Raw genomic sequence first — 19,625 nt, 5'->3', positions numbered from 1 at the left:
TAATTTTAAGATCACTTGCCTAGATTTTGTCCTATTCCAAACCACGACACCATACTGACAAGTTTATTATTTTTGTTTCAAAATCCGTGGAACTTCTTTAAAAAAAAATAAAAAAAAAACCAAACTCTGTGAGAAGCTGACTGTAAAATGTGATTTTTAGTGAGGAGGGAGCTCAGGCTGATGCTGCTGAGGGTTGGTTTTCCTTCTGCAGGCTGAGTATGAAGAGAAAATCGAGCTGGTGAAGGACGGGGCCCGGGACTGCCTCAGTAAAGTGGAAGTTGAGGATTTTCCTTGGCCTCAGGGGCTTGTTGTGAGTATCCCACTGTGCTTCCACAGTGCCTGGCATTCCCCTTGGCATGGCTGGCACTGCTGGGAGGTGTCAGAGCTGGAACTGCAGCCAGGGGTGATCCAGAGGATCAGGGGAGGGAGATGGAGCAGGGGAGGTCAGGGAGCAGCACATTCCCAGCTCCTGAGAGGGGCTCAGGCTGGAAATGACTCACTGATGGTTCTGTCCATTGTAGGGTTCCTGTAGCACCAAAATCCTGGAATTCAGCATGGTTTGGGTTGGAAGGGACCTTAAAGATCAGCCACTTCCAAGCCTGGAACTGTGCCAGGCTGCTCCAAGCCCCAGTGTCCAACCTGGCCTTGACATTCCAGGGATCCAGGGCCATCCCCACCCTGCCAGGGAACAATTCCTGCCCAATGTCCCCTCCAGCCCTGCCCTCCTTCAGCTCGAGGCCATTCCCTGAGTGCTGTCACTCCATCCCTTCTCCCAAGTGTGTCTCCAGCTCTCCTGGAGCTCCTTTAGACTGGAAGGGGCTCTCTGGAGCCTTCTCCAGCTTGAACAGCCCCAAAATCATTGGGATAAACCCCATCATGCAGAATCCCAGGATCCCTGAGGCTGGAAAAGCCCTCCCAGCCCATGGAGTCCCAGCTGTGCCCCATGGCCACCTTGTCCCCAGCCCAGAGCACTCAGTGCCACCTCCAGGGGACACCTGCAGGGATGGGCACTGCAAAGCTCCCTGGGCAGCCCTGCCAAGGCCTGAGCTCCCTTTCCATGGGGAATTCAATTTCCCAAAGGAATCCCTGCAGCACTGTGTGTCACTGACTGCAGACACCGAGCTCAGCTCCCAGCCAGGTGTGTCAGGGGGAGCAGAGCCATTTCTGGGAATGCATCTGGAGTGAGAACAGCCCCAGAAATTCTGTTCAAGGAGCAGAGCCATTTCTGGGAATCTGGAGTGAGAACAGCCCCAGAAATTCTGTTCACAGACATTTTCTCACGGCCCAACAGCTCCACCAATGCTTTGTTCAAAGCAAAGCAGTTTCTTCTGACCTCTCTGATTGGTCCTTTTTAAATTTTGGGGGTTTTTTTCTCTGTTGAAAATCTTGGTTTGGGGTTTTTTGGCGTTTTTTTGGTGGGTTTTTTTGTTTTGGTTTGGTTTTTTTTTTGTTTTTGGTGTTTTTTGTTTGGTCTGACTGTAATTTAGATTCAAGGCTCTGGTCTAATATTTGAGATAGTTATTAAGTTATTACACTTCTTCTGGGCTTCTGCAAGTTCCTGTGTAACACTCCTGCTCTCCTGTGCAATTCCCCACTTATTTTTAGGTCTGTCCTTTCTATTTACTGACACAGAATATGGAGACAACTTAATCACCACCAATTTGCTGGGAAAGAGAAACTTTTGTGCCTCTTGTTCTGCATTTGGAATTTATTTTTTATTGCCATAAGACCAGAGAGCCCTGATGTCAGGGAGTTTTTATGATAAACTGATGTCACCTTTGAGATGCTGGGCAGAGCCAAGCCTGTCACAATTCCCAGTGCAAATGCTGAATTTGTTTTAATCACTGTTTCCTGTGAAATGTGTTTGTTTCCTAGACAATGCCAGACAGACCTCCCGTGTGTGACCCTGCCATTGTCACCTGTTCCTCAGCACCTGCCCTCCCTGCATTCTCCAGTTGTGATGGGAAAGCTCCAGCCCAGCCTCCACTCCAAGCACAGACCGGAGCCAAGGCAGCTCCTGCCACCTCTGAGGCTTCTTCTGCAGCTGGGAAAGCACAGCCCAGAGCTCCAGAGGGATCCCATTCCAATAAAATCTCACCATCCTGCCCATCAGGCATTTCTGGAAGTACCTCCCAGCCCAACCAGACCCACCAGGATCCCTCAGCTCGGCAGCCAAGGCCTTCTGGAATTGCAAACAACAAAAAGCTTCCAAAAAAAATGGAAAATGTTTTAGCCCAGCTCCAGAGTATATTCCCAAGCCACAGCAGGTACTGGATGGAAGGAGTGCTGTGAAACAAGGACTGAACAGCCAGGGATGAAGGGCACAAAGGAATGATTTTGTTCTGCTGACCAGGGATGGAGGAAAAGGGGGAAGGGGTTTAAACTGCGAGAGGGCAGGGCTGGGTGGGATCTTGGGAATGAGGAATTGTTCCCTGGCAGGGTGGGCAGGGCTGGGATGGAATTGCCAGAGCAGCTGGGGCTGCCCCTGGATCCCTGGCAGTGCCCAAGGCCAGGTTGGCACAGTGGAAAGTGTCCCTGCCATGGCAGGGGTGGGGTGGGGATGGGATGGGATTGGATTTCAGGTCTCTCCCAAGCCATTCCATGATTCTGGTTTGGGGGTTTCATCCTGGATACTGAGAGTCACTGGGAGCAGGCTCCAGTTCCTGGGAAAAGCTGCTGGGATCAAACAGGGAACTGCTGCAATGCTCTCCAGGCCCATCCCTGACCCTGCCTTTCCTGTCCCTGCAGCTCAGACCTCGTTGCCTCCATCAGGGACGTGCAGAGGAGAAACGGGAACAGCCTGAGCCCTGACAAGATCCTCAGCCAGGCCACCGAGCTCCTCCTGGACCAGCAGCTCAAGGTACCGGGGCTGCAGCTGCTCCTCTTCCTCCCGTGGCAGCTGGAGCAGCACAGCCCCAACACACAGCTCCTTTCTGCTCCCTGTGCAGGCAGCAGCTCCCGCAGGCAGAGCCCTGCACTCCCCGGTGCGGGGCAGGGAAGTGCCCACGGAAGGAATCAGCCCCAAAACCTCCTCCAGTAAAAACCCCTCCCAGCCAAACCTGCAGCCCTGGGGAAATGCTGGAGCTATGCCTAAAGCCAGATGGAGGAAGCAGGACAGTGCTGTAAGTTTGCTGTTTCGGTGGAGTTGTTGCCTTGTGGTCTGTACAAGACATGAAATAATCCTGGGAAAAAAAATTGCCTCGTTTATTTTGTATACAAAAGATTTGGTTGAAGTTAGTGACTTTGTTAATTGAGTGGAATGTGCTGGTTAATTGCTGATTTTTAAATATCGGAGCATTCCTCTCCTGGGCAGGCCTGCAGTGAGGATCCCTGCAGCATCTGTCACGATGAGCTGAGCAGAGACTGCTGTGAGCTCGAGTGTGGCCATCGCTTCCACAGAGAGGTGAGTTCTGCTCCTCATCTCCACCTCAAAAACAACCCCGTTACCCTCCCCTTCCCCTTAGTGCTTAAACAACAGGGCACAATTGCTTCTTCCAGCCTTTGCCATCCAAACTTGACCCACAGTCAGAAAGCTTTAGGTAGTTTTGAAAGTAAAATGATTCATCAGAGTGGGTTTCAGGTGGTGCTCCAGAGAATGAATTTGGTTGGGATTGCTGGCAGCACACTCAGGGAATGGGTTATCCCTGAACACTCTGTATTTGCCTCCTGCTAGTGGAAATTCATGAAGTAAAAAAGCCAGGATTGTGTTGGGGTAACTCCACGTTTCTCCCTTTACCTTTTTTTGTTTAAATGCCGATTTGTTTCGCAGAATAAATCTGATGAGAGCAGGAGAACAGTTCCACACCACTGAAATGTGGGGGTGTAGAACTTCCCCCCTAGTGCCAGTCAGTCACTTTGAGCCTCCCCTGGCCTCCCCTCCCCAGCTGTGGCTGTCACCCTCTCCGTGTCCCCGCAGTGCATCCGGACGTGGCTCAAGCAGCATTCCAGCACCTGCCCCATGTGCCGTGTCCACGCCCTGCTGCCCGAGGACTTCCCTGAGCTTCCTGCCTGGAACAAGTCCAGCTGAGCCTGCCTCACTCCTGTTTTACTCCCCCACTCAGAATTCAAGATGTAAAGGGGCTGCAGCACAAGCCCAGGCCTGGGGGACAGAACCCTGGGGTCATTGGCCATGGGATTTCACTCCAGGATTTCTCCTGGTTCCTGCCCGAAGCTGTGCAGTTCAGGGCTGGCAGCACACCACACTGGTGGATTTTTGGCTAAGGGACACTGAAATGAGCAAATTCTTTTAGCTGAAAGGCCAGTGCATAATTCCTGTGAAGAGGGGGCTTTCCCCTCAGATTTATTCCAATATCAAACAAGTAGGTGACCCAAAGGATGGACCAACAGAACTGGAAATCAAGACATGCCCTTCCTCTGGCATTGATAATCCAGGATTCCAGCCTGGTGTGGTCTTTGCAGCTCCTCTCTCTGCAAAAAAACCACAGCTGAGAATTCAAATTGTTTAAATAATGACTTTCAGTAACATTTTGATGCAAGAATTTTAAGTTACTAATATGGATCAGTTCTTTAATCTCAACAGAAGGTTGAAATTTTAATTTCTCCCCTTGTTGAAGAGTTGTTCTGTTTAACTGGGAAGGATTTTTTTAAAAAGATTTTTAAGTGACACTTCTTCTCTATTTTGTGCAGAAATGGTCACCAGTAGCAGGAGGGGCAGAATTCCAACAGCTCAGGGAATTTTCTCCCACTGTTTCCTGAGTCTGAAGTGGCCAGAGCACCTTCAACACAGACAAATTTTCCCCAAACAGCCAAAAGGTGAGGACCAGAGCCTGAGAATCTTAAAATTAAACTCATATTTTCTGTTGTGTGAATCCAGGGAGCATCACATGGCTTAGGAGCTCTTGGCTAATTCCAGGGATCACTTCTTCCCCACACTGCTCCATCTCCTCCAGCTGAAGTTTTAAACTTCTCTCTCATTAATTACTGTATTAATTACCACTTCAATAAAAAAATAAAATTACTGCTGCAGTCAAACATGTTGTTTTGTGTAGTATTTCTGCTCACTCTGAGTTAGGGGTGAGTAACCACTCTCTGCTGTAGGATTAAGGCCTAAAAAATCCAGCACTGGAATCCTTTTCAGCTTCCAGTAGTTTGGGGGGCTGCAGCTCTTTCCCAAATCCCCCTGCTCTCAAGGAAAAGTGCTAAGTTTCAGTAAATACCATTTTCCTCTCCCCTCCCAGACACTGAAAGGAAAAATTCAGCTTTTTCTTCCTAAAACACCAGGACCCAAACTGGAATTGCATTCTCCTGCTTGCCAATGCTGCTGGACAAACCAAAGGAAATTAATTTTCTTAATTCTGCTTTTTCAGAGGCTCATCTTTACACTTCCAATTTCTATAATATAGACTGAGCCTGCCCTTACCCCACATGGAAAATTAATGGAAAATCCACAAGTTGTGGCAGTTCCATGAAAACAACATCAAAATCCACAACCTGTTTGTGTTGGGAAGGTTGTTTCTTACTGAATTACTTTTCCTTTAAGCTGTAGAGTCACAAACACATTCATTTATTCCTCCAACACCAACTCCTGTTCCCAGTTTGACTAAAATGTCCTTGGAGTGAGTTGAAATAATTCATTTCCCATCCACCTTGGGCCAGATCCCACAGCACCACCTTGCAAAGTTGTAGCACCATTTTTAAGACCTTCAAAGACCTTATTTCTCATTCTCACACCCTCCCAGTATGGCCATAATGGGATTTGTGAGTTTTAAGGGGTCTTCAAAGGACTTTGGAATGAGTATTACAAAATTAAATCAAGAGAGGAACTTGCTCCATACTTCTACAAGCTGTAGAAAGCTACAGAATGATTCCTTCAGGATCTGCCTGAGAAAAATTGGGAAAAACATGGTTCTTGAAGGCAGCAGGATTGGGAAATGCAGAGGCCAAGTCTTGGCCAGGCTAACAGGGAAGTGGAAGCACAAGAAGTGCCCACAGGAAGAAGGAAGTGAGGTGGCTCCAGCTGCAGTCAAGCATGGATAAAGTTCCACTTTCCCTCTGAGGAATTCCCAGAAAATCCTTCTCTGCTTCTCCTGTGGATGTTCACATCCTGCAGAGCTTCAGGGGGAAGTTCTCTGTGATGAGATGGTCGTCGTGCAGGAGGACCACGATGTTCACTTCAAACTCTGGGAGAAGGGAAAAAGAGAGAATTCCATGGGAAGCTGAATCCTGGCAGCAATCCTGCTTCAATTCCACAGGAAGCTGGATCCTAGCAGCAATCCTGCTTCAATTCCACAGGAAAGCTGAATCCTAGGAACAATCCTGCTTCAATTCCACAGGAAAGCTGAATCCTAGCAGCAGGATGAGGCAGGAGCTCCTGAAACATTCCATCAGAACCTCAGGATCTGCCTGAGAAAAATTGGGAAAAACATGGTTCTTGAAGGCAGCAGGATTGGGAAATGCAGAGGCCAAGTCTTGGCCAGGCTAACAGGGAAGTGGAAGCACAAGAAGTGCCCACAGGAAGAAGGAAGTGAGGTGGCTCCAGCTGCAGTCAAGCATGGATAAAGTTCCACTTTCCCTCTGAGGAATTCCCAGAAAATCCTTCTCTGCTTCTCCTGTGGATGTTCACATCCTGCAGAGCTTCAGGGGGAAGTTCTCTGTGATGAGATGGTCGTCGTGCAGGAGGACCACGATGTTCACTTCAAACTCTGGGAGAAGGGAAAAAGAGAGAGAATTCCATGGGAAGCTGAATCCTAGCAGCAATCCTGCTTCAATTCCACAGGAAAGCTGAATCCTAGGAACAATCCTGCTTCAATTCCACAGGAAAGCTGAATCCTAGCAGCAGGATGAGGCAGGAGCTCCTGAAACATTCCATCAGAACCTCATCCAGGCATCCCAGCCCTTGGACCATTCCTAGAAAATCCTGCTTTGTTGTAATCTTATGGGATTCCTCTGGGTTGTTTTCTCTCTGATAAATCATGGCAAACAATCCTCTGGAAAAGAGGATTCAGATACCAAAGAACAAAATGTTTTGGGAAAGACACCTCCACCAAGATGGTGTTTAAAGCATGGAATGGGAGAATTCCAGGACAGAGCCACTGCCTGTTTCCAGCATGTAACAGCCGTGGGAAATGAAATACTGGAAGACAACAGGCCTGCAAACTGGGGAGCAAAAATTCCAGAGGAAGATCTGCTCTTAGAGACTACACTGTGTCCTTCAAAGCCAAAATCAGTGTCAGATGCAATAATCAATTCTAAATAGAACAAAAAGCCAGGCAGAATTAATAACTGAAGGGAAGCAGAAATCAAAATAAATTCAAATTCTCATTGTAAATTGCTAGTGAAGAGCTTAAAATGGCAAAAAAATATTTTGGGGAAAACCACTGCACCCAGATTCTGTGCCAACAGATTCCAGCAGGATGAAGGGAAGAAATACAAACCAGCCAAGTGGATTCTTGCAGTACTTATTTGAACAAGTGAGGAAAACTCTGATTTTGTTAATAAAAATACTTGATTTTACAACAATCAGCAGGAAGGAGCATGTGGTGTAGGTAAGAGAATCACACCCTGACCAACCTTGCTGCTTGCAGGGCTTTCAGCAGCAGAGTGGGAAACAAAAAGGAGAAGAAATGGAAAGGGGGGTTCTCACTGGTGAGGAAAAGAGGGGATTTTACTCCTGCACTACTCCTCAGGTGTTTAATCACATGACCTGTATTCCACTGCTCCTCCTGGAGGAGGAATGTTGTCCCTCCTCATGGAATTTTGTTAGGAGTAGCTTAGTGGCTGCACAGCACTTTGTGTTGGAAGTGTCTGGGCTGAGTTTTCTCACTCTGAACTGCAGCAGGACTCAGGCTCAGGGAAGCACAGGGATGTCCTGGGCTCCTCCTGCAGCTCTGCTGCATTCATCCCCTCACCTGCCCACGGAAAGGGAATGAACGTGGCCACTCCTCTGCCAGGAAATGCCTCCCCACTCACACACTTTGAAGTTGGTTGTTTCCAGGGTGGGGCAGGTGAAGAGCCTGGGGAACACCATGTGGATGGGGATGGGGAGGCCCCTGCAGACGTCGCCGTCGGTGATCTGGATGTTCTGGATCTCTGTGGCATCCCTGGCATAGCCCTCAGCACACCCTGGGCAAGGAGAGAGGAGGGAAAAGGGAGGAGATGAGAGAAAGCAGCAGCCAAAATTCACAATGGAGATATGCTGGAGTCCTGGCTGCTGAGAATTCCAGACTTTCTGTGCTGCCAGGCACTGACCCCCAGGAGAACACTGCACTGACCTGAGGCCCTGGAGAAGCTTCCAAAATGGAATGGAAGAACTGGGATTGTGGGTGTGCAGTTTGGATAGAAGTGTGTGATATCACAGGCTGGGAAACTCAGAGTTTAAGGGTTAGAATACAGGAATAGATAGAAAGCAGGATGGAGGGTTTAGGGTGGAGGCTGCTCCTTCTTCTTCACCTTCTTCTCCATGGGCTTGGGTGGTAATTGGACAGAAAGGTTTGCATTGCAGACTTCAAGTGATAAGTAAAAATAATTTAAGTGTCATTTCTTAATTAGACAGTTTAGCCTAAGGAGGCCTTGTACAGAAAGATAGTTAGCCATTTTGTACCTTGTTAGTAGAATACTGCAGAACTCAGGGCTTTTATGTCTGTGATACAGATAAGAAATAATAAACACCTGAGTCTGAACACAAAACATTGTCTTGAGAGCTTCAATCTTGATCTTGACACAGGCAGAAAAAAGAAGCCAAGAACCAGCAGAGATCCACCAGGATTAGGGGGAAAAGGCCCTGCAAGTTTTCACAGAGTAAAGGATCATGGAGATAATTTAAATTTTACTGGGGCTGTTCCTCAAAGTGCAAACCCTGCAAGGCCTCCGAGCTCTGGCCTTTCTTTCATGCTGGTCCCTGTTTCCCTGGGAAGGTGTCCCAGATTGCAAGGCAAGATGTATTCTATGTGCCATCTGTCAGAGCTGGGCAGTTCTCTGCTGTTCATGGGGCAGTTTTTTTCTCATCTCTCACACAGCCAATCCTCCCTCCAGCAGATCTCTGCTGTCCATGGCCACTGAGTGTCCCTGCAGGGCTGATCCAATTCCAGCATCCCATGGGGAGATGCTCCGCCCAGGGCAGGAGCCAAGCATTCCTACCTGGATACAATCTGAGATCTTGGACACCAAGAACAGCCTTTCCACTGGATTGCCAGAGGAACAGCAGCTGCCTCTTCCACTGGATCTTCAGAGGAAGACTACACCCTTTCTCCTGGATCCCTGCTCCAGCAGAAGCACAGCTGCCACTCCAGGAGAACTGCAGCCACAATTCCAATTGGATTGCTACCAGCACCCTGACCCACAGGGTGTCAGGTCATGTTCTGACTCTGTCAGTGTTGTTTTGGTTTACTGCATTGTTCATTTTATTTTCATTTTTTCCCTAATAAAGAACTGTTATTCCTGCTCCCATATCTTTGCCTGAGAGCCCCTTAATTTCAAATTTGTAACAATTCGGAGGGAGGGGGTTTCCATTTTCCATTTCAGGGGAGGCTCCTGCCTTCCTCAGCAGACACCTGGCTTTCCCAACCAATTCAGAAGGGATGCAGGGGGTTCCTGCAGCCTGGGTGCTGCCCAGGGGCTCACCACAGGTCTCCACACGCACGAGCTGCAGCTCGATGCTCTTGACGGCCGCCTCGGCGCTCTCCACCACCAGCTCCCCCGTCAGCGGCTGCGTGATCACACAGTTGGTGGAGTTCAGGTGCCCTCTGATCAGGAATTTGGGGAGGGAGGCTCTCTGAAAAGGTTGGAAGGAGGAGAAAAAGATGCCAATGTAAAGAGCAGACCAATGAGAAAAGAAAAAACTCTTAAAACAAGTAGGAAATTAGCCAGGAGTTCCAAAGTTGAGAATTCAGGAGTACAGAAATTTCTCATATAGCTTAAATTTATTTCTCTCACTCTGTATCAGCATTTCTCCTACAATATTCTCTCTTGACATGTGTCCTTCCTGCTCCTCCATCCACCCATGGATGGGCCTTTCCTGGGAAGAACTGACAGAACTTGGCTGTTAGAATTCATCCAGGAGCTGGAACTGTGTGGTACAGGAGGTGGGGACACCTTCCACTGTGCCAGGCTGCTCCAGCCCCAGTGTCCAACCTTGGGCACTGCCAGGGATCCAGGGGCAGCCACAGCTCTCTGGGAATTCCATCCCAGCCCACCCTGCCAGGGAACAATTCCTCATTCCCAATATCCCACCTAAGCCTGCCCTCCTTGAGGCTTCCCAAAGCCACAGAGGGCTGTAAAAAGAGGCATAAGCAAGGCTCCAAACACACATTTTTAAAGGCTCTTGGCTGTCCATGTATAGAATGTTTTCCCTTGCTTCACTGCCATTTTTCACTCAGGAAAGGAATAAAAATATTTAACTGCTCCTGAGCAAAATTCCACCTTCAACTGGTCACCACAGTGCAAGAGATGAGGCATAGAAGTGAAAAAGAAAATGGAAAAACAAAACAAGATAATCTGCCTGATAATTTAAAAGCCAGAATTTAGTCACTCCTCTGGTCTCACTCAGAAACACACAAACTTTACATTTAAAATAAAATAAGAAGAAAATCCTTTTACCTCTTTAACATTTTGCAGAGTTTCAGGAGTAATGGTGAAGTCCACAGGGCTCGGCAGCAGCTTCCCTTTCTGTGACTGCAGGGAGTGGAAGGGTTAAACTGAAATCTGATCCCCAAAACAGAGAGAGAATATTAAAAAACCACAACATCTGGCTGCCCTAAACCACCTGGAAAAGCAGGAATACCCTTCCCATCTGAAGGAAAGAAGAAAAAAAGCTCCGTTTCACATTTCTGAATGTAGAAATAAATTCATTGTACCTGTCCCTTGGAATGTTTCCTTTCATTATGAAATTTGGGGAGTGGAGATTCTAAATGAACTTGTGTCCAATCCTTCAAATCTGCTTTATAAATTCCTGCTCTCCACCAGCAAGGGGCTGATCTGGAACTCTGAGTGAGGATCTGCCCTCACTGCTCAAGAATTCAAAATAGCTGCTGCTGCCCAGCTGCAAGATGGAAGAGATTAGCAAAAGATTGGCTGCATTTTCCCAAAATGACAAATTCTGGCACAGAATAAGCTGAAGGGAAATGGTACATTGAGCACTGACAGTGAGAATTATACGTTCAGTAAAACCTCATTAATTCACCCTGACTGAGAGATTCATGATTTACTGACTGGTGAGCTCAGAAGTGCTGTAGTGGGAACAAGAAATAAACCCAGGAAAACTGCAGGATGTGTGATTTGTCACTCCTCTGACAAGTGTGGCTCACTTATAAATGTAATAATGGACCAATAAAATGTAGCATCAGAAAATATTGAAACCTTACCAACAGGAAACTTGTTGGTAACATCGAACTACATCTTTTAAAAAGTTACTTTAGAACTAAAATAACATTTCCACTACAAGTCCTGAGTAACACAAAGGATTTTGATATTTACTGTCCTGTTAGAGTTCAAAGGAATGATAGAAGCAGGGTGCTCCAGCAAGTTATAGATGGAAAAAGGGAATTTCATCAGCTCTGGCCTGGCCTCAGCTGCTCTGGACAGCACAGCCCAGTTTAACCAACCCCAAATCCAACACAGGAACTTCTGTAAGAACCAGCAAAGCATTTCCTGGGAGTCCAACCTCCTGCCACAAGGATTAGGATTGGAAAGAAGAATTAGAAATTCTAGAATTAGAAATCAGAACCAAGTTTTCCCTTGTTTCCCTTGCAGGGCTGGTCAGGCATTGGAATGAGTTGCTCAGGGAGGTGCTGGAGTCTCTGGGAGTGTTCAGGAGCCTGGATGTGGGACATGGTTTGGGGTGAGGATGGGACTGGCTCATCCTGAAGGTCTCTCCCACCACCTTTCCATGATTTGCAGCTGGATGCAGACCCAGCTGTGATAGTTTGGAGTCAGGGCTCTGGATCAGAAGAGCAGAAATCAGGGATTTTCACCCAACTCCCATTTCCAGGACTGGGGAGCCTGGAAGCTTTGGCTGAGAACTGCTGGGATAATTCAAAACAGTGTTTGGAAAAATGACATCACATTTATGTGACCACCCCATTGTCTCAGAACTCCAAGGATGAACAAGAGAATAAACTCAGGGCACTGTAAAAACAGCTGAAAATCCAACTCCTCGTTGTTCTTTAAGAGAGGGATGGGTTTTTCTAACCAGAAGCAACAGCCCTTTGGGGTGGTTTTGTTTTGGGGCAGATTTCCTTTACTCCTACATTCTGGACAAAGGTTTCAGGCACAGGATGGGATTTTGGGGTGACCTGTGCAGGGCCAGGAGTTGGGTTTGATGATTTTTGGGGTCTCTTCCAACTCAGGATATTCTGAATCTACAGTTCTGTAATCCCTCATGTCACTATCACAATTTCCATGGGTTTATTTGGTTTATTTCTTTCCCTTAAAGTGAAGTGGGGAGAAAAAAAACAATAAAACAATTAATTAATTGCAAAATGAACAGAAAGCACACTCACCAGGGAGTGGACAATGAACTCACAAGTCTTGGTCAGGTCCTTTGCCAGCAGGGAACGTCTCATGTCACAGCGCAGGGTGTACTGGGGCAAGGGGAGAAAAGGGGAAAAAAGGGGGGAAAGAAAGGATTAAAAGGTGGGGGAAGGGGGGAAGATTGGGGAGAAAAAGGAAAAATGGAATTAAAAAGGGAAAGGGGAAAAAAGGAAAAGCTTGAATTCAGACTTCCTCCTTCCCAACTTTTCACCTCCCTTCTGCCTCTGTGCAGAGAGTTGTTGCTGTTTTATCCAGTTAAGGGTGATTTTTCACCCTGTTTTGGTTGAGGGAGTATCAGTGTGATGTATTTTTGTGTTTTGTATTTTTGCTTTCAGCCCCTTTAATCTTGGTTTCATTGTGGGATTGAATTCACAGTTGTTGGGATATTTCATGGGGAACTTCAGCCACCCAGCTGAGCTCAAAGCAGCACTAAAATCAGGCAATGAGGTGAATTTGCTTCCAATTTGTTCCCCTAAAATGGGAGCCATAAACCAGTGGCTGAAAAATAGTAAGAATTTGGTTATCCCAGAAATCCTACACTTCATCTCCAACAAAGCCTCTCCGTGTCCCTACAGGACAGGGAACTTGCTGGGATGGGGTTTTTTGTTTTGTTTGATTTTTAATTCCTCCCTCAGACCAGGATTTGGGTTCCTCACTTCTGGTTCATGGCCACAACCCCCAGCAGTGTCTGATTAAAGTTTAAACTGAACCCTGAACCCACAATTAATCCCTAAATCAAGAAAGAGAGACTCAGTTAAACTGCCCAGAGGTTTAGGAAGTGTCTCTGAAACAGCACCTCAGTGTCACAATTCCCTCCTCAGGAGAGCAGGACTCTCAAAGTTTGGCTGAAATTTAAGTTATTAAATTTCAATGATATTTTATCCAAGAAAAGCTCTACAGAGGAGAGAAGGAATGACAAAATAAGACAAATATTCCTCATGAAAGTGCAGCTCAAACTGACTGATTGATCACAGCAAGTTATTTGGGATATGGAAAGCAACTCAACCAGTGCTGCACCATTTTTGACATCCCTACCACAAACAACAGCTGTTGCATGAGGGAAGAAGCCAAAACTGAGCAAATAAAAGGAAAGGATTTAAAAAACATCCAAACACGGAAAAAAACAAGTTTGTTTTTTTTCCCTTTAGTTACTTCTGATAGGCTGCTGGGGGCTGATTTGGTTTATTAGGTTTTTTTTTCATTTCAGTGGCATCAAACTTCATTGTCTAACACAGAATTTATCTTCAAGAGATGGCTGAAGAAAGACTTTCCCCCTAAAAAAAACCACCAAAAACCACCCAAACAAACCAACCACCTAAGATGAGGCAAGTTTTAACCAAAAAAGATCAAATCTCAGAACTCTGTTTCCACAAGACTGTGTCCAAGCAGGTATTCCATGCAGATCTGGGCAGGGAATGTTACTCCTCCTCACCCCAGCAAAGCAAACAATTCCTGATTTGTGTTGCTCTCAACACCACATGAAATTACACTTTTATCTGGAATACAACCACACTGTGGTGCTGGTTTTTTTTTCAGGAAGGGAATGGAAACAGTTTCCTGCCACATCAGGATGGATCAAATTTAGGTTACAGATGTTCTGCTGAAATATTTCAGGTAAAACATCTTGTTTGTGCCATCACTCCTTAAAAGATTTACTGCATAAAGGGTGGAAAGCTCAGTCAGTGTGAAAACACCACCAAACTTCATCCTCAATTTCTATGGATTAAGAGCTGCATTTTTCCATAGATCAAATTTAGGTTACAGATGTTCTGCTGAAATATTTCAGGTAAAACATCTTGTTTATGCCATCACTCCTTAAAAAAATTACTGCATAGAGGGTGGAAAGCTCAGTCAGTGTGAAAAGAAAACACCACCAAACTTCATCCTCAATTTCCATGGATGAAGAGCTGCTTCAGAAGACATTGTGCAGGTGAAATTTCCTATTTCCTCACCTGGATATTGACAAAGACTCCGTGGTATGTCTCATAGAGAACTTTGTTGCCCTTCATTTGCAGTGGGAATTCAAAGGGAATTTCTGTCTTGCCACTGGGGAGCTTCCCTGGTTTCACCATTTCAATGGTGCTGTTGATAATCTGAATAGGCTGCAAGGATAAATACCAAAGAGGTTTAGCTTGAGACAGAGAACCAACAACATCTAAACTCCACCAGAATTCCCAGATTTCCAGAATCCCAGGGACCTCTTCAGGACACAAACTGCTGGGATATTTTTTTACAATATAAAGAAACATGAATATTTTGCTCAAGAAAATAATTTCTATTTTAAGAGTGCATCTCATTAATGACCAAAGATATTCAGGGAGCTCACCAGGAGCAGCTCCAGCTTTGGGAAGTGGAGCTTCATTTCCTAAATTATGACCCTTAAGAGCAGCAGGAATGAGCAAGGCCACTGAGCCATCCCCCTGACCCCTGAAGTTTATTCTTCTTTAGGGGAAGTCTCTCACTCCAATGAGGGGTAACTGTGGGGAGCTGGCTTGGACATGACATTTCTTCTCTCTCTGCAGTTTTGCCATTCTTGTCCCCAACTCCTGGGCTTCCAATACAAGAAGGAAGTGGAGCTGTGAGTCCAGAGGAGGCCACTGAACTGATGCCAGGGCTGGAGCCAGGCTGGGAGAGCTGGGGGTGCTCACCTGGAGAAGGGGAAACTCCAGGGAGAGCTCAGAGCCCCTGCCAGGCCCAAAGGGGCTCCAGGAGAGCTGGACAGGGACTGGGGACAAGGCCTGGAGGGACAGCACCCAGGGAATGGCTTTATATTGCCAGAGGGCAGGGCTGGATGGGATCTTGGCAATGAGGAATTGTTCCCTGGCAGGGTGGGCAGGGCTGGGATGGAATTGCCAGAGCAGCTGTGGCTGCCCCTGGATCCCTGGCAGTGCCCAAGGCCAGGTTGGACACTGGGGCTGGAGCAGCCTGGCACAGTGGAAGGTGTCCCTGCCATGGCAGGGGTGGCACTGGGTGGGCTTTGAGGTCCCTTCCACCTGGAATTTTCTGTGATTCCCTGCTTCAAGGCCAACCTCCCTTAACCAAAGCCTTTCCAAATGGAGCTGGCTCCAGGCAGAGCCAGCCCTGCTCCCTCCAGCCCAGAGCCCTTCCAGGGGCTCCACAGTCCCATTCTCTGCAGAGCAATCTGGCAAGTCTTGTCTCATGCCCAGGAACCCCTCCGTGGCCTCCACAGACAGTGACTGATCTGGCACAGAAGTCCAGTTAAACCCAGTCACTTCAACAAAAATTAAATAGCATCACATAATAATTCTTTTTCTTTAAACCACAGATTCAGTGCATCATCCAGTAATGTGGGGGTTTTAATTTAAAAATTAAATAGCATCACACAATAATTCTTTTTCTTTAAACCACAGATTCAGTGCATCATCCAGTAATTTTTTAAACTATTTATGGCAGTGCATTTCAGCCTGAAAGAAAATTCTCCCATCAGTGCAAGCTACTTCCCTACAATGCCCTCATATATCCCTCCCTGGGGATATTCCAGAGTTTTCTGGACACAGCCCTGTGCTCTGGGATGGCCCTGCTGGAGCAGGGAGGTGGCACCAGTGACCCCCTGTGCTCCCTTCCAGCCTGACCCATCCTGGCACTCTGTGATCTCCAGATAAAGCTGAGCATTTCCCTGCTTCCCACCCCTTCCACACCACGAGCAGCTCCGACCACCCGAGAGCCTTGAAGGAAAGGTTTCATTTGAGAAAATAAAGTTTTTTGTGCTAAAAGCACTCAGCTGGGCAGGCCTTACCTTGGCAGTGTTGCAGAAGGCCTCAAACACACCCACGTTTTTGGCACTGAGCTGCAGATTCACTGAGCCCTCCATGGTTAAGAAGATCCCCTGGTGCTGCACCGTGTCCTTACTGGTTATGACCACCACTCCAGAAAGAATTTCCTGAACAGAAAGAGGAAAACATTTGTTTAAATCCATTTTTTTTTTTCATAGCTGTTATCTAAACAGCCTGGAACTGATCTCCAAACTCCAAAAAAATCCTGCTCCCAAAGAATGGTGGAACCTTGTCAGGACAGACAAACACTGATGAAGGCATTTAGGATGAGACAGAGAAACAAAAACATTTCAACTCTACCAGAATTCCCGAATTTCCAGAATCCCAGGGCTCAGGATCAGAATCCCAAGTTGAAGATAAGAGCTCTGCACTTTTGGTTTTTCCTCAGAAATATCATCCTCCTCTTGGCTGAAGTATTAACCTGAGCTTCAACTTCTTCCCACAACTACAAGATTTTTCTGTCCAGGAAGATGAAAAACCTTTCTTTTGGGTCAGCTGGTAACAGCCAAGTTCTGTCTGTGCTGGAATAAACTGCTGTATGAAAACTGGGATGGTCAGCCACAGGAGAGGGAAGAAAAGGCACAACTGGAAAAGGGCTGGCCAAGCTGAAGGTGACATTCACCTTGAGAGTGGAGCAGAAGAGATTTAAAACACAAAAAATGAACACAAAGAAACAGTTTTGAAGTGAATCTGGATGAAAGGCAGGAGTTGTGTGACTCCAGGGATGTTGTCACTCATCCCATGAAGGACGTGCTGTCCACAAAATATCCTTTGCACAAAAATGCTGCATCCTCAGAGTGTCAGCTCAGACTTTGTAACACCCCAAACCTGGTGAACTGCAGGAGAGCAGCACAAACTCCCTTCCCACACTCCATGGTGTATCCTCCCCTTCTCCCACACTGCAGAATCTGCTTCAGTCCTGAAATATTCCCAGCTGGAAAGGGCAGCAGGTCACTGAGAACTGCAGAGTTTCCTGGGGATAAACTCCTCCCCTGCTCCTTGCCCAGGCAAACTGGCCCCAAGGAACAGCTCCCCCCAACCACGGGACAATCCCAATGCTCACTCTGCACCCGACCTCCTCAAACAAGGATCTCTCCTTGAGAATTGGAATTTTGGCAGATTTTTGTCTTTCCTGGTGGTGCAGGATGGCAAAAATGGGTCAGGGGAGGTTGAGGTAGCAGGAAAACATCCACATCCAAGCAAGGGTGACATCCTGAGAGCCTGGGAAGAGGAAGTGCAGCAAGTGGGAAATGCCGGAACAGGAGCACAAAGGGACAGCAAAGAAAAGCTGACCTAAATTCTGCACTGCTCTGCTAAGGGGCCTTAATTAGCACAGGCAATTAGGTTATTGCTTTAAAAAATGAGTCCAGCTCAACTCTGAGAAGCAAGGACAACCCTGAACATGTGAACTGCTTTAACAAAGGAGATGTTTCCTGTCACACAGCAAGAACCCATTCCAGAGCTGTGCCTGCCCATGGGAAGGGGGCAGGGCCTGGGAGCAGGAAAGGCAAGGATGACTGGAAGTTAAAGATCAATTTTTCTTTCAACATTTCTTCAGAAATGCAAAACACAGCTCAAAATTCTGCCCCTGTGCTCAGGTGAGAGCCCACCTGCAGCTCCAGGGTCCCAGCCCAGGAGGAGCTGGAGCTGCTGCAGAGAGCCCAGAGGAGGCTAGCCTAATTTGAGGTTTGCATTTCCTTTCTCTTCCTTGGAGATTCCTGCTAAAAATCCATGTTGTATTCCTGGTGTAGAGCTCCTCCATTGTTATGTTGTCAAAGATTCCAGGCCCAGTTAATGAACTAAAATTAAACCTTTCCACATGGAGTCAAAGTGGAAGGTAAAAACAAAACTGACAGACTGATTGACCAGAAATATCCTAATTTCAGCTTAAAACACAGGGAATATTCTTTTCCATACCAATAAAAAAAATCATTTACAAGTGATATAAAGCAAGCCAAGTTCAGTCAAATTGAAAATGGACACAGCACTGAGAAACTGAAATAGATGAATAAACAAAATCCTAATAATTTATAATTTTATAATGCACAAAGTGATGTGAAAGTGAGACACAGACAGTGTTTGGAGCCATTCCTAAAGGGAATAATTCAGCTTTGCCAAAGCCATTCTCTAGATAATCTGACAATTGTAGGACAGATGCTGCACACCCTTCCTCTCAAATCCAGTTTTCCAGGATTAAAATCATTCAATGAATGGAATTCTGGTGGATAGAAAGGATTTTTATGATAGAAATGCAAGAAAAAAAGAGAGGCCTGAACATTGCTGCTGAGCAATTCAGGATTTCTAGGTAAAGAGTAATAAAAATTAAAGAGATTCCTTCCCTTTGGAGCCACATCAGCCTGTGCAGAGCTGGGTGCGGGTACCCGGGAGTGGGGAGGGACAGAAAGCACCGCTCCATGCCAAAGGAAACGCCCAAAATCCCGGAGCTGAGCAGGGGAACACTCCGGGAAACGGGAGCGGGGAGAGCTCCAGGGAAGGGCAGAGGCAAAGGGACACACGGGGAAAGCGCCGGGACACACGGACAGGGACACACGGACAGGGACACACGGACAGACGCCGGCAGCACCGACAGGAGGGGGCGAGCGACTCCATCCCCGCTGCCAGGGCCGGCCCCGAGCCCAGCGGGACCCGCAGTGCCCCCGACAGGCTCAGGGAATCCCGGGAGGCTGGGAAGGGACCAATGGAGATGGGCTGGGAGCTCTGCCCAGGCGGGGTCAGCTCGAGCAGGGGACACAGGAACGCTCCAGGTGGCTCCGGAATGTCCCCAGGGAGGAGCCCCCAGAGCCCCTCTGGGCTCTGAACCCGGCCCGGAGCCTGTGGGAGACATTCGGGAGGGCAGCGCCTCGCACGGGACGCAGCCCTGGGGAATTCCGCCGGGAAAAGCCGGAGCACGGCACCCACCAGTGTGGGAATGGCCGAGGGCAGCGCTGCCATGTCCTCCCGCTGTGCCCTCAGACGGAATTCCCGCGATTTCAGCGAACCGGGACTTGCAAGTCCTGAGGGAATCTCTCGAGTCGAGTTCTGAATGTTGTTGCTTTCCCAAGTCGTTGTTTTCACTTCATTCTCCACAGATTATTCACTAAATTAAATTGTATTCACGTTTACATCGTTAAATAAACACAACCTGGTCAGTTCCTGGAGGATGGCTCTGTCCTCTCCTCCTCACCCAAACCCATCCACGTCCCTTCCCCTGCCGTGCTTATGGAAAACTTGGCAAAACCCACTGCATGCTCCTGTTCTGGGGCAAAAAAATAGATATTAAAGTTGTCCCACGTTTCAGGGAGGAGAGGGAAAGTGGGCATTGTAGAAAGAAAGGAGTGTTTAACT

At 47.3% G+C, this 19,625-nt stretch overlaps 2 protein-coding genes across 7 annotated transcripts in view; one reads left to right on the top strand and one right to left on the bottom strand.

The window, feature by feature from the left end:
* Window positions 1-4,992, top strand: part of TTC3 (tetratricopeptide repeat domain 3) — a 49,778-nt gene extending 44,786 nt beyond the window's left edge. For 3 of the 5 annotated variants that reach the window (XM_039729358.1, XM_039729357.1, XM_039729362.1), the window contains 5 exons: window positions 212-310; window positions 1,876-2,267; window positions 2,749-2,860; window positions 2,949-3,122; window positions 3,314-4,992. In XM_039729358.1, coding sequence (XP_039585292.1) covers window positions 212-310; window positions 1,876-2,267; window positions 2,749-2,860; window positions 2,949-3,122; window positions 3,314-3,673 — 1,137 coding nt within the window. In that variant the 3' untranslated portion in view covers window positions 3,674-4,992. The remainder of the gene's footprint in view (window positions 1-211; window positions 311-1,875; window positions 2,268-2,748; window positions 2,861-2,948; window positions 3,123-3,313) is intronic. The other 2 variants (XM_039729360.1, XM_039729359.1) reach the window with 2 other exon arrangements.
* A 1,371-nt stretch (window positions 4,993-6,363) lies between these two features.
* Window positions 6,364-17,797, bottom strand: VPS26C (VPS26 endosomal protein sorting factor C). 2 transcript variants are annotated; one of them, XM_039729367.1, is made up of 8 exons: window positions 16,581-17,797; window positions 16,244-16,387; window positions 14,439-14,588; window positions 12,456-12,536; window positions 10,555-10,629; window positions 9,467-9,730; window positions 7,930-8,082; window positions 6,364-6,662 (listed from the first exon to the last, which is right to left on the bottom strand). In XM_039729367.1, the coding sequence occupies exons 2-8, from the start codon at window positions 16,316-16,318 to the stop codon at window positions 6,651-6,653; spliced, it is 810 nt and encodes a 269-aa protein (XP_039585301.1). In that variant the 5' UTR covers window positions 16,319-16,387; window positions 16,581-17,797; the 3' UTR covers window positions 6,364-6,650. The 2 variants fall into 2 exon arrangements, with proteins under 2 accessions (XP_039585301.1, XP_039585302.1); XM_039729368.1 differs by having other exon boundaries at window positions 9,580-9,730; window positions 16,581-17,765.
* Window positions 17,798-19,625: the final 1,828 nt, after the last annotated feature.

Source organism: Passer montanus, unplaced genomic scaffold (assembly GCF_014805655.1).
Source record: "Passer montanus isolate IOZ18808 unplaced genomic scaffold, ASM1480565v1 scaffold69, whole genome shotgun sequence".
Taxonomy (NCBI): domain Eukaryota; kingdom Metazoa; phylum Chordata; class Aves; order Passeriformes; family Passeridae; genus Passer; species Passer montanus.
The sequence above is the reverse complement of the archived record's forward strand: the minus strand, read 5'-3'. Positions and strand labels throughout refer to the sequence as shown.